At 53.0% G+C, this 13,006-nt stretch overlaps 1 protein-coding gene across 5 annotated transcripts in view; it reads right to left on the reverse strand.

Annotated features, from left to right (window-relative positions):
• Positions 1 to 536: 536 nt before the first annotated feature.
• Positions 537 to 13,006, reverse strand: part of ITPRIP (inositol 1,4,5-trisphosphate receptor interacting protein) — a 28,327-nt gene continuing 15,857 nt past the window's right edge. For 2 of the 5 annotated variants that reach the window (XM_023741269.1, XM_023741294.1), the window contains one exon: positions 537 to 2,809. In XM_023741269.1, the coding sequence (XP_023597037.1) occupies positions 1,138 to 2,796 (1,659 nt within the window). In that variant the 5' untranslated portion in view covers positions 2,797 to 2,809 and the 3' untranslated portion in view covers positions 537 to 1,137. The other 3 variants (XM_004370119.2, XM_023741280.1, XM_023741287.1) reach the window with 3 other exon arrangements.

Genomic DNA, 13,006 nt, shown 5'->3' on the forward strand with positions numbered 1-13,006 from the left:
ACAGGCAGAGACGCTGGGTTCTGTGTGGTGAGGGAGCCCCATTGAAGTGAAGAGCTAAAGGGCCTGGGGCTGGCGACCAGAGCTGGCTTTCCCCAGCAGCTCTTGCTTCCAAGGATTGGAACCCAAGGAAAACAGCAGGCTATGGCATCCCTCGCCTCTCAGCTCTGCAGCTCACTCTGAACAGGGGTACCAGAGGCCAGACTGCATGCCAGACGCCCGCACCCAGCGTCCAGGCTCATCCCAGGCACCCATGCCTCTCTCTAGATAAGCTCTCATCATCCAGCATTTGCCCCCCTCCCACTAAGCTGAGAGTCAAGGGGTCCTCTGTAGAGAGAATAAAGAAGGGTGGGGGCCACGGAGCTTTTACAGCACCATCTACGGCACCCATGGTGCTTGGGACCCAGCACGCTGGGGAGGGGATAAGGAAGAGGAGGTGACCCTGAGTGAGAAGTGTAGCTGAAAAAGCAGCCAGCTTTAAAAGTCTCTGCCACCAAGTACCCATTTCTGTGTAACAGAGACATTAGCCATTAGGACCTTGAATCTGTACCAGGTCTTTTCTCCAAACAGTGTAAGAAAGTGGCAGCCACCACGGGACCCCTATTGCTGTGCAGGCTGTGAACCAAAGGCTGTGAATTCCCACATCTGTCCCTATTGGTGCTCTGGCTACAGGTGGCTGGGGGCAAGGCTACTGGGAATAGGGGTGCCAGGCCCCTCTTAACACCAGTCCCTGCCATCATTCTTGCAGATTCTCTGTTGACATTCAAGTAAAGACTGGACATGTGATGTAAAAACATTACACCCAGGTCGACATTTGCGTTGTCTCTAACTCGGTCTCCATAGGGGGTTCTCATACCAACTTGGCCATTCATGGCGATCTAAAAGTTAAGTGGCAAAGGATCCGTCCCCAAGCAAACCCAAACCACAGCTTCACCAACAGGCCCCCAGGGCATAAAAGCAAACCAGCTTTCAGCTTGGATCCTGTATCCTCTGGTCTATAGGATGGACCTGGCTTTCCTGGCAGGATGACTCATGGCTCCCAACAAAGCCTGCCATTTTTCCAGGAAGGCTTGCAGATGCCCACAGGGGCACAGACGTGGTGGGATGCCCTCCCGCCTGGCCCTCTGGGTCCCCGATGCTCTACAAGACGACAGCTTTTTGGGGCAGGCTGGCATGGTCTGAAGGGATATGTAGGGAATACTCGCTAATGAGTGCCGGGGCGTTCTTGAGCATCTCATAGAAGGAGTCCACTGTCTTACGGTAGAGACTTCGCTGCAGGACAAAGGGCTGGAAGAGATTGAGAGGCTCAGCCCTGCGGATGGCCTCGGGGAGTCCCATGGCCTCGGGCACCTTGCGGTTGCCAATAAAGAAGTGATAGAGCTTCTTCTCTAGCAGGCTCTTCTCAAGAAAGCGAAGCAACTCCTGCAGGCGAGTGTCAAGCTGCCCGGCCTTCCAGTCAGTGGCCCGGCGGGCAAGCAGGAGGTGCAGCAGGGCGGTCTTCAGGTGGTAGTGGCTGAGCCCGCTGGGGCCGGTCAGGCGGCTCTGCTTGGAGAGCAGGAAGGCGGCAATCTGCAAGCAGCTGAGGTGGCAGGCACCCTCGGGCAGTGCCTTGGATGTCACCCTGAGGAAGTGTCGCTCGTAGACAGCAAAGGACAGGAGCCAGTCAGTGCTGGATGCTGAGGTCCACCGAGAGGGCCCCCTGGGAAGGTGGGAGACGAAATACAGGTCTGAGTCTTCACACTGGATCACAGGAATCAGGTTGAAGGGCATGAACTTCCCCGAGCGGAACCTGATCTTCAGGGACCCCGGAGTGTCCAGCTGGCCAAAGGCCAGGTCGAACTCGTACTTGTGGGCAATGCGGTGCCAGGCTCGGGTGAGGGACGTCTGGAACCACTTCATGACCTGCACGGTGTCCAGGTATGGGGACTCTTTGGCACACAGTAGGTCCTCCATCTCGCTGCCAGGCTGCACCATATGGCTCTTGCCATGGAGGAGACACAGCATGTCTTCCCCAAGCTTGGACCTGTCGCAGATACAGCCCAGTGTGTCATTGTCAGCTCGGACCACCTTGATCTGGCCGTAGCCCTGGCGATCCAGGGGCACTGAGCGGCTGGAACACCAGAGCTCTGGGTGGAAACGGTAAGGCTCGGGGGGTGTGAAAGGCACAAAGAGGTCGCACACCAGTGGCCTGTCAACCTGCCAGTTCTCATACATGCTGTCTACACCGATGAAGTCCTCCACCTCCATGTCTGTGTCGCGATTGCAGAGGCTCCTCAGGGCTTCCAGCAAGTCATCCACGAAGCCTTCCATGAACTCCCGGGTACGGGCGGCATCGGCTGTGGCTCCCCGGATGCAGCGCTCATAAAAGTGGTCGAGTGTGGCCTTGTCGGGCAGGGTGAGGCTGCGGAGTGGGGTGCCCCCCAAGCCAGGCAGCTCATCCTCGTCACCGCCTGGGCACTCGGGCGAAGGCCCGTCTTGGTGGTCCTGCCGCCACACTTCGATCATCAGGAAAAGAATCATGCAGAGGGTGCTCCAGAGGTCCCAGGCCGCACGGGTCTCGTTCTGCTGCTGGCCCTCCGTGGCTGCCTGCTCCAGGGCCTCCTTCTCAGCCGCCAGCCGTGCCACCTCCTCCTCCAGGCGCAGCTGCTCCAGCTGCAGCTTCTCCTGGTGTGCCTGCATCTTGCGGATGATCTCCTCCTCATTCTCGGGGACTGTGGCGTTCTCCCGTGAGAACAGCAGTGGGTGGTTGATGATGGCCGTCACCACCACTAGGCACACCCGGAAGAGCCCCAGCGCCATGGCCAGAGCTTTCCTAGGAACAGAGAGAAACCGATGGTCACACCAAGTGTCCCTCAACACAACTTCTTCCTGGGACCCTCATACCAACCTCTGCCCCACAGAGCTGGGGGTGTCCTACAGTTCTCCCGCCCAACTCGCTATTCCTTCCCTGCAACCTCCTCTGGTGCCTCAGTCTAGCCTTGCGAGAAGGAACCCCATAGTCCTATGCTAGCAGTCTTGGCTCAACAACCCACTGTGATGGGCATCTGTTTCTGTTTGTCCAACCATCCCTGTTTCTGGTTGCAGCACCCCATTTTGCCTGGGGAACTATTCCTTTTTCACTCCCAGTCCTTATGGTTTGGGTGAGGAATGAACCTATCTCCCAGCTCCAAGGATGAGCATATAACCCAGGCCCAAGACCAGGAGCCTCTTCTACCCTCCTGGCCACAGTGACTAGTTCAGGGATGAGCATATGGCCCAATTCAGGCCAGTGGAGAAAGACCTAGGACTTGCTGGGACCAATGGGGAGAAGGACTCACCCTGTTCCTAGGTTGCCGAGAGAACAGCATTACACCTGCAGGGCTGGTGGCTCTCAAGCCACCATGAAGGGGAGCCTGCCTGAGAGAAATGCAAACACAGGAAAGCAGACCCAAGGACACAGGATATTGTGCCCTGTCCTGGCGACGCTGTCTGACCCTGACCCCAGCTATGCTTGAAGCCATGACCTCCGGACCTTTTAATCATATAAGCCAATACACAGTCTCCTTTTTTTCAAGTCAGTTTGAGTTGTTTTTCCAGTACCTGAAACCAAAATAGTCCTGAATAAAACACCCCTCCTTCCCCTAGAGAATGCGATCTTCTCTCAGTGCAGTAAAAACAAGTGGTTAAGAATAAAGGCTGGGCCCCAAAGCCATCCCTGTCACTGTGACCTTGGGCACGTTAATTCAACTCTCTGAGCTCATTTCCTTACTGTAAAGGAAGATAGCAATAGGGTCATCATACTGGTGGATGTGATGATCCACATTAGGCGCACAGCACAGTGAACAGCACGCGGCACACACTCACACCGAACACCAACTGTTTCCGAGGCAGGTTTCAGCTCTTGCCTCCCCCACTGTAAACCTCTCCTCACTCCAAATTCAGACACAGATGTCCTGGCCACCTGTCTTTCCCCAGGGCCCAGGGCAATCTCAGTGCCAGATTCTTACCCAAATGGCACAAAGGAGCAGGCATTTGTCACCAGGTGAGGACACCTTTGCAGGTTGTCCCTAGCAAAAGGCAAGACACAGGTGACCTCAGCTGGCTGCCAACTACACTTAGGCAAAGCCAGCTGCTCAGATGTGACTCAGACAGCTCCACTCTGTTCACAGCTGGACGTGTCAGCAAGAACCGAAAAGGAGTTGGAGGGAGGGTAGTCTGGCCTCCGCAGAAGTCAACCCCCAGACAAGTTTATTCCTCAGAGATGGTTCCACCTGAGAAGGAAATATGGGAGACAGTGAGAGTGGGGGAAGGAGACTGGAAGGAGGGTGGAGTGAGAAAAAAGTTCTGGGGCAGCTAGCAGCTGTTCCTCTCCAAGCCAAGGAGCAGCCTGCTAGATAATTGCAGAAACAGGCCAGCCCTGGTTTCTATATTAGAGAAACATCAATAGAAGAGTTAGAAAAGCCAGGGTGGTCCATGGCCAAACTGCAAGGCTGGCTGATTAACATGGATCAATTTCAAGATGAAGGCATGGAGTGGTAACACGGAACAGCCAGTTAGGAGATAATTTGGGGGTTTTAGTGCCTTCAGGGCCCCTGTACCACCTTGGAGCACAGCAGGCCCTGACCAGTCACAGTAATAGGCCCTGGCAACTCCCAACCCATGGAAACTCCTGTTTCCATGCCAACTCAGGATAAGATGCCACCAACTGAGGAGTGGTGCCACCGCCCAGCCCTATGACTGGGAAGTCCTCTTCCTTTCTACCCAATAGCTCTACGATGCTCCAGTGTACATTCTTGTGCCTGCCAGAGGATGAAGAGCTGTAAAGCCTCCTTGTACCAGCGCAGCCAAGGTTCAGATTCCAAACTAAATGGAGAGACCAACTCCATGTGGGACCTTGGGCAAGAGATTAGAAGGACGGACTCTGGAGGAGGCGGACAGGATTAGAACCCTAGCACCCGCACCTACTAAATATGTGCCCTTGGACAAATCACTTAACTTCTCAGAACCTCAGTTTCTTCATCTGTAAAATGGAAATAATAATGTCTGCTGTTGTAAGGCTTGAATGAGATAATGCATAAACTTAGCAAAATGTTTGCCCTTAACCAAGCAGCAATGAGCCGCGACCACGCAGTTGAACCTACTGACACGAGCTGGCGATGGAGTGGGCCACACAGACACCCCTACAAGGAACTCTGGCAAGATGCAAGCAGTCCACAGCGACCCTGACAGCAGGGCTACAAACAAGACGCGAGAGGAGCACAGGGAAACAGCATGCCAGAAGCCCGGCTGCAGAACCGGCAGACCTGGGTTTGAATCTTGATTCTGCCCCTTGCTGAGTGACCCTGGGTGAGTCTCTCAGCTTCTCTAGGACTCCACTACTTTACTTGTGAAATGGGGCTAACAACAGCCCCTCCTTCCTAGGGAGGTAGTGAAGGTTAAGCGAGATAATACACCTTGGGTGCTTAGCGTAGTGCCAGGCATAGAGTAGATTCCCTACAAAATCAGCTCCTTTCCCCTCAATCTCCTCCGGCCTGTTTTCTCACCTGCCAAACAAACCAGCCCTGCCCAACTCCCAGGGGTGTAGAGGAACCCACGCTCAAAAGTGCTTTGAAAGCACAAAATGCTTCTGTAGAGGAGTGGCGATGACTACAGCTCCTTGGCACGTCACCTCACCCACCTTGCCCCCCAGCAAAGAGGGAGACACTGGCAGAGCCTGGCTCCTCCTCAGGTCAGGAGTTCCCAGCAGGAGTCGGAGCGCGAGGTTCCCTCTGACTCACCTCCTTGCTTAAACCATCCCCTCCCTCCCTCCCAGGAGCCAGACCCCAGCTATCACTTTGCTCCTTCTTAAACTTGGAGCTGGGTAGCTCTGTGGGCAGCACCTGAAGGGATGGGGCAAGGAGGGCAGGCTGGGATGGGGAGCAGGGCTATGGCTCTCTGTGCCCACTAGACAGGGTCAAGTTCAAAGCCTCTGCTACTTCCCCGCCTCAAAGCAAGCCATATGGAAGGAACGCTGCCCCGTGGGGGCCATGGGGGTCAGAAGAATGAGGGGAGGGAATCAGGGCGTGTGGATCTTTAGAGACCACAGGTGGCTGGGAGCGTCTCACAAAACCATGAGCTACGTGCATGTGCACACACATAAACACACTCCTTCCCAAACGACTCCTTTCTCCCTATACCAAACATGTCCCCTGTGCCTTGGCTCAAAGCTCTCATCTTTATGAGCTGGTGCGCTCAGCTTAAAAATAAGCCTGGATCACCTCGTGGTGACCAGTTTTATCTGTCTGCTTGGCAGGAAGCCGGCAGGAAATCTGCTGAGTTCCTCTCCACCCCGGGCCTTGCCCACAGAGAGGTGGTGGCCCATGCGGTTCATGGCTAAACTAAGCCTGGCCAAGGACCAGGGTCAGGGGTGGCAGGGGCTGGGAGAAGTCAGAGGCCTCTGTGTGCCCAGGCCAGGGCCAGCCATTTTCTCAGACCCTTACTCTGAGACTGGCCAGAATTCCAAGACCCTGGGGCTGACCCAAGATGGCTCTGTCAGTGGGTCTCCTCACTCCTGCTTCCTCAGAGCTCTACAGCACCCCCTACACCCCAACTGCAGATTAACCCAGTGAACACCAGTAAGAGTTGTCCAATGACGACAAGCTTCCATTCATCAAGCTCTCGCAGAATGTAGTGAACACTGTACACAGTAACTCACTGTACTCTCCTAAGAGGTGGGTATTACCCATGCCTCGCACATGGGTTAACCAAAGCCCAAAGAGACAAAGTCATTTTCTAGCCACACGGCTTGAAGAGAGTAGCCAGGCTGAGATTCAAGCCTGTCTGTCTGCCTCCACGGCAAAGCCAAAGTTCTTTCCACTATGCCATGTTTACAGAGCACCTGGTATGCACAAGGCACAAGCTGGATGCTACAGGGCCCACAATGATGAGTACAACATGACCCTCAGCAGTGAAAAGAGTACAATCCATGTGAGAGTCAGACAACCACTAAGTATCATCACAGGCAGAATGAGGTGTGGGGCATAAGAGGCTTATGAACAATTAGCTACAAAAGCACAGAGGAGGGAGAAAGATTTATTCATGTCCTTTGGAGGCCTCTCCTTGTCTTTATGCCTTCCCTCTGCCCCTACCTGTTGCGGACATGTCAGTGTGCAAACTCTTAGCCCCATGTCCACCTCCCCCTTCTTCTAGACAGAATGCCTACAATAAACTGGGAACAGACGGTGCCTGTGTCCAGCCCACAACCTGTTCATCAACACCCCTTCTGCCCCATCACCTCCCCTCCACCCCTACCCAGGGTGAGCTGATTCTGGACCCATCTCTCAGCAGCCCAATATTCCCTCTGGGACAATGGTTCTCAGTGTGGTCCCTGGATCAGCAGCATCAGCATCATCTGGCAACTTCTTTGAGATGCAAATGCTTAGGCACAATCCTACCACCACCCACTGCTGTCGAGTCCATTGCAACTCATAATGACCCTACAGGACAGAGCAGAACTGCCCCATAGGGTTTTCAAGGCTGTAAATCTTTATGGAAGCAGACTGCCACATCTTTCTCCTGCAGAGTGGCTGGTGAGTTCAAACCGCTGACCTTTCAGCCAAGCACTTAACCACTGCACTGCCAGGGCTCCTTAGGCGCAACCGTACTGATTAGAAATTCCAGGGGTGGGGCCCAGAATCAGTGTTTTAACAAACCCTCCAGGTGGTTCTAATGTCTGCGCAAGTTTGAGAACCACCACTTCTGAAGCCAAGCTGTCCTCCAGTCGGAGAAGGGTGGGAGGAGGGTGGGACTTCTGAAGTGTCACCCAGCCCAGGGCTTGCCTCACGCTCAGCCGGTCAGATGCAATTATAGCTCTGCTAATTACAACAGCAAAAGCAGCCCAGCCTCAGCGTCATCTTCAGAGCCAAAAGGAACAGCTGATGTGTTTCCTTTACAAAGCTGAATAGAGGAGGTGGGCTGAAGGCACAGAAGGCACTTGTATCCAGGTCCCTTGGGGCTATTTGGGTCCCCTCTCCACTGCCTAGCCTCTGGGCCCTCCAAGAAAGAAGAGCCCAAGGGAGACCCCTACTGTGTGCCTGGAGATTCGTGGTGCCAGCTAATGAGATACACAGACATTTGGAGGAAACAAAGTCACCGATTGAAGAAAGTCAGAATTTAGAATTATACTAATCTAAGCCCCATTTTACAGATGAGGAAAACGAGGCCTAAAGAGGGGGCATGTTTGACTGAAAGAGTGGGCTGGAGTAAGTCAAAGCAGGCATGGACAGCACCCTTGGACACTCACAGGGAGGGTCTGGTAGGAGAACACCGGAGGTATAGTGAAAAGTGATGATGTTCATGAACAGCCAACATTCATGAAGCAACTACCCCAAGCCAGGCACGATGCTAAGTGCTCTGCATGTGTTTTAACTTTAAGAACATCACTTAAGGAGGTACTTGCATTGCCACCCCCATCTTACAGATGATGAGACTGATGGTCACAGAGGTTCACTGGGTGGCCTCTAAGTTCCTTGTCGATTCTCAGGTTCCCTGGTATGCAGTGTGTGACTGTGTGTGTACATAAGTGGTGCCTCAGTGTGTCTGCCCCCCCCCCCCGTCTGCCCTCCCTATAGACCTCAGGGAGGCTGATGAGAACCCGAGTGAGCCCTGCCACCTCCCCCTGCCCAGGCAGCCCCTCCCTGGCACCACTGCCAATGGTGACCAGCAAAATTAGCCAGGTGGGCTGTCTCCCAAGCTTCCCAGGCCTTGGATAAATAGGACTGTGAGGAAGGATAGGCTTAATGAAGAAAACGAGTTTGAACCTGGTCCTGGATTTGGAGCTTGGATGCTGTTATGGATTGAATTGTCCCCTCTGAAAATATATGTCAACTTGGCTAGGCCATGATTCCCAGTACTGTGTGACTGTCCACCATTTTGTCATCTGATGTGATTTTCCTATGTGTTGTAAATCCTACCTCTATGATGTTAATGAGGCAGGATTAGAGGCAGTTATGTTAATGAGGCAGGAGTCAATCTACAAGATTAGGTTGTGTCTTAAATCAATCTCTTTTGAGATATAGAGAGAATCGAGCAGAGAGACGGGGATATCCTACCACCAAGAAAGTAACGCCAGGAGCAGAGCTTGTCCTTTGGACCAGGGGTCCCTGTGCTGAGAAGCTCCTAGACCAGGGGAAGATTGATGACAAGGACCTTTCTCCAGAGCTGACAGAAAGAGAAAGCCTTCCCCTGGAGCTGGCACCCTGAATTCAGACTTCTAGCCTACTAGACTGTGAGAGAATAAATTTCTGTTTGTTAAAGCCATCCACTTGTAGTATGTCTGTTACAGCAGCACTAGATAACTAAGACAGATCCCATGGACAGTCTATCCAAAGCCCAGGTGAGGCTCTCCCTCCACGGTCCAACACGCCCATCTCATCCCTGGTTCCACATTTCTCCCCTAGCAGAATCCACACCCCACAGTGGAGTCAGACCAGCTTCCTGGCCAAGTCCAATGCCATCCATTCTTCATGGCCAGCTCAGGGCCCCTGCTCTGGGGAGCCTGCCCCCTTGGTGCAGGCCTACTTCTCCCTTCTCAAAGCTCCTGCCGCTATAAGCCGGGCCACCTCACTGCTCTTTCCTCCCCTTCCTACCTGATGCTGAGTTCCAGCGAGGTCCAGAAGCTGTACGTCCCCCAGCTGCCTCCCCCAGGTCACCAGGCTGGGCACACTGTGGCTCCCAGTATACCTGTGGGAGCTGACTTATCACAATTGGGGAGGGGAGGGCGGACAGATACGGCTGTAAGAGTGACATACCTCCATAAACTCCTTCCTCTTTGCCTAGCTCAGGGCCAGAGGCCAGACAGACGAGGCACAGATGGCTTGATCAGAGCAGCTCTCCTCACATCACTGCTCACCATGGTTGGCTCCCACCCTCCCTGGACGGTGCCCGTCTGCAGGAGAGGAGAAAGGCCTGGCAGAGCTGGCCTACACCCCAATAGGGCAAGGCTGTAGGCTGCCACCGGGCATTTCTGGCTGAGGTCCCTCTTTACCTGCACCCCAAAGGGAGCAGCACTGGAGGTGGGGGTTGGGCCCCAGCAGAAGGGCAGGCAAAGAAAGGAAGTGAAAAAAGAAGAAGGAAGAAGATCAACAGGACATAATTGAGAAAGTGGGTAGGAAGGGTGTGGTTCTAGGTTTTAGCACCTCTTCTTCTCAGCATCTTTGTGGCTACCCCTACCACCACCCCAGAATCACCTTCCATCTCTCCCTCTGGGCAAGACCTTCCTCTTGGTCTCCAGCTAGGCTCACCTTGCTTGGACCTGCCACCCTGCCTGGCCACTTGGCTCCTTCCCTTCACCCCTGTCATGGATTGAATTGTGTCCCCCCAAAATATCTATCAATTTGCCTGGGTCATGATTCCCAGTATTGTATGATTGTGTACCATTCTGTAATCTGATGTGATTTCCTTGTGTTGTAAACTCTATCATTATGATGTAATAAAATAGATTAGCGGCAGTTACAATGATGAGGTTTACAAGATTAGATAGTGTCTTAAGCCAATCTCTTTTGAGATAGAAAAGACAGAAGCGAGCAGAGAGACACATGGGAACCTTATATCACCAAGAAAGCAGTGCCAGGAGCACAGAGTGTCCTTTGGACCTGAGGTTCCTCCACAGAGAAGCTCCCAGACCAAGGGAAGATTGATGGCAAGGACCTTCCTCCAGAGTCGACAGAGAAAGTGTTCCCCTGGAGCTGATGCCCGGAATTTAGACTTGTAGCCTACTGGACTGTGAGAAAATAAATTTCTCTTTGTTAAAGCCATCCATCCACTTGTGGTGTTTCTGTTAGAGCAGCACTAGATGACTAAGACAACCGCCTTCCTGAGGACAGGGATTATAAAACCCAGTGCCCTCCAGGGGCCAGTTCCCATGGTGAATGAGCAAGGCTGCAGGTGTTGGACAGCTGAATGGTGGGGACATTAGTCCGTTGGATGGCACAAGCCTTGCCTAGAGCAGAGAGCCACACACAGCTCCATGCTCTACTGGGTGTCCAGAGCCATTTCACGTTTTTCAAGAGAAGCCAGAAATGTGGATTGTATCGAAATCCCCCAATTTGTAAAACATTGAAAGCTAATTCAAAAGTTTTTTAAAAACCATGTGAGGCAAACAAAATATATCTGTGGGCCACCCAGAGCCTGTGGGCCCTAGTCTACGGTACCCCTTCCCCTCCATGAAGCATTCCTCAAGGCTACCTTTGGACCGCTGGCCTCTCCTCACTCTTCCCCCTTAGCAATATCATCACCTACCATTTCCTCTGCAACCAGGACTCTCTGAAATACCCCCGCCCCGGCGTAACCCTTCTCCCCACTGATTCTCCCCCACTGATTCTATTCCAGTGCCTCCCAGTCGGCCCCTGCAGCCCCATTCAGAAGAAAAATCATAACCAGCACTTATTGAGGGTTTACTATGTGTCAGGCCTGTGCTAGGGGCTTTACATAAATGTCAGAATGGGTTTCCTCCCTTCCCCATGGCTTCTCCAGAGACCAGGAAAAGAGAAAGAGACCCGTAGCCTCATGGTTATGTACTAAGGAACCCTCAGTAGTACAGAGTAAGGTCTGTGGTCCACACTCTGAAGGACCTGGAGAGACAGAACCTTCCCTCCCCCTCTAGGAGTGGGCCTCTCCTCCCTCCAGGGGGACCCTAGACTGACAGCAGGGACCTTGGGTATGGGAGAACCCAGGGGTCTGGACTGGAACCTGGTGACCCAGAGGGAGGAAGCAGGACAGAATGAGAGAGCACACCCCAGATGCCCAGTCCATTGACCTACCAATGAGCCAATGGGAAGAGTGTAAGCTGGGAGGGGTGTGGCCTTTCATTATCTGCCTTCTTACAATGTGACCCACTGTGGTCACACATTGGGGAACCCTGGCACGGGCTTGCAGGAGGTACCCGGTGACACCTGCCAAAAGCATCAAGTTTCCTGAAGGCCCACAACACATGAAAGAGGGAGGGGTTGACAAAAAAGTATCAGGATGCCAACCCCGTCCTCTGGACTGGGGTCATGCGGCTGGCCAGCCGAGATGCAGGAAGGACAGCGGCCTGCGGACTCACCGAGTCCCAGTAGGAGAGCCCACGTCCTTCCTGTTCCCGCTCCTCCACCAGCAGCAGATGCATGTCCCTTGGATAGCGAGGTGGAGAAGCAGAGAAGCCATCAATCTCCCAGTCACCTGGCATCCTTCCATCCAGCATAATTCCCCGGTAGCAGAGCCCTGACCCATGGGACGTCATGGAAAAATCACAGTGGCTTGTGACAGACAGAGGCCCAGTGTCTATGGCTGGGTTGTGGGGAGGGGAGAGAGGTGAAGGGACACGAAGGAGGCCTGCAGGTGCTGCCACTGCACAACACTGTCACAGCGACAAGGAACGGGCTCCCGGGAGATGTCTGAGTTCTGGCCCACATCCCCATTTACTCTCATCCAGTGTCACCAGGCACCTCAAATCTAATCATCCTTGTAGTGGGTTGAATAAAACAACAACAAACCTGTTGCTGAGCAGGAGAAAAGTGGGGTACAGAACTCAAATTCATGTAAGAAGACCAGACTTTATGGTCTGAGACTGGAGGAACCCCAGAAGACATGGCCCCTAGACTCTCTGTTAACCCAGAACTAAAACCATTCCCGAAGCCAACTCTTCAGACAAAGATTAGACTGGACTATAAGACATAAAATGATACTTGTGATGAGTGTGCTTCTTAGTTCAAGTAGATACACGAGACTAAATGGGCAGCTCCTGTCCGGAGGCAAGATGAAAAGGCAAAAAGGGACAGGAGCTGGTTGAATGGACACAGGAAATCCGGGGTGGAAAGCAGGAGTGTGCTGTCACATTATAGAGAGAGCAACTAGGGTCACATAACAACGTGTGTATAAATTTTTTTTTTTTTTTTGTATTTTATTGTACTTCAGGTGAAGGCTTATAGAACAAATAGTTTCTCATGAAACAGTAGTCCACATGTTGTTTTATGACATTGGTTAACAACCCCACAACATATTAACCCTCTAA

The sequence above is a fragment of the Trichechus manatus genome, unplaced genomic scaffold (genome assembly GCF_000243295.1).
Source record: "Trichechus manatus latirostris isolate Lorelei unplaced genomic scaffold, TriManLat1.0 scaffold00007, whole genome shotgun sequence".
In the NCBI taxonomy this organism is placed as follows: Eukaryota; Metazoa; Chordata; class Mammalia; order Sirenia; family Trichechidae; genus Trichechus; species Trichechus manatus.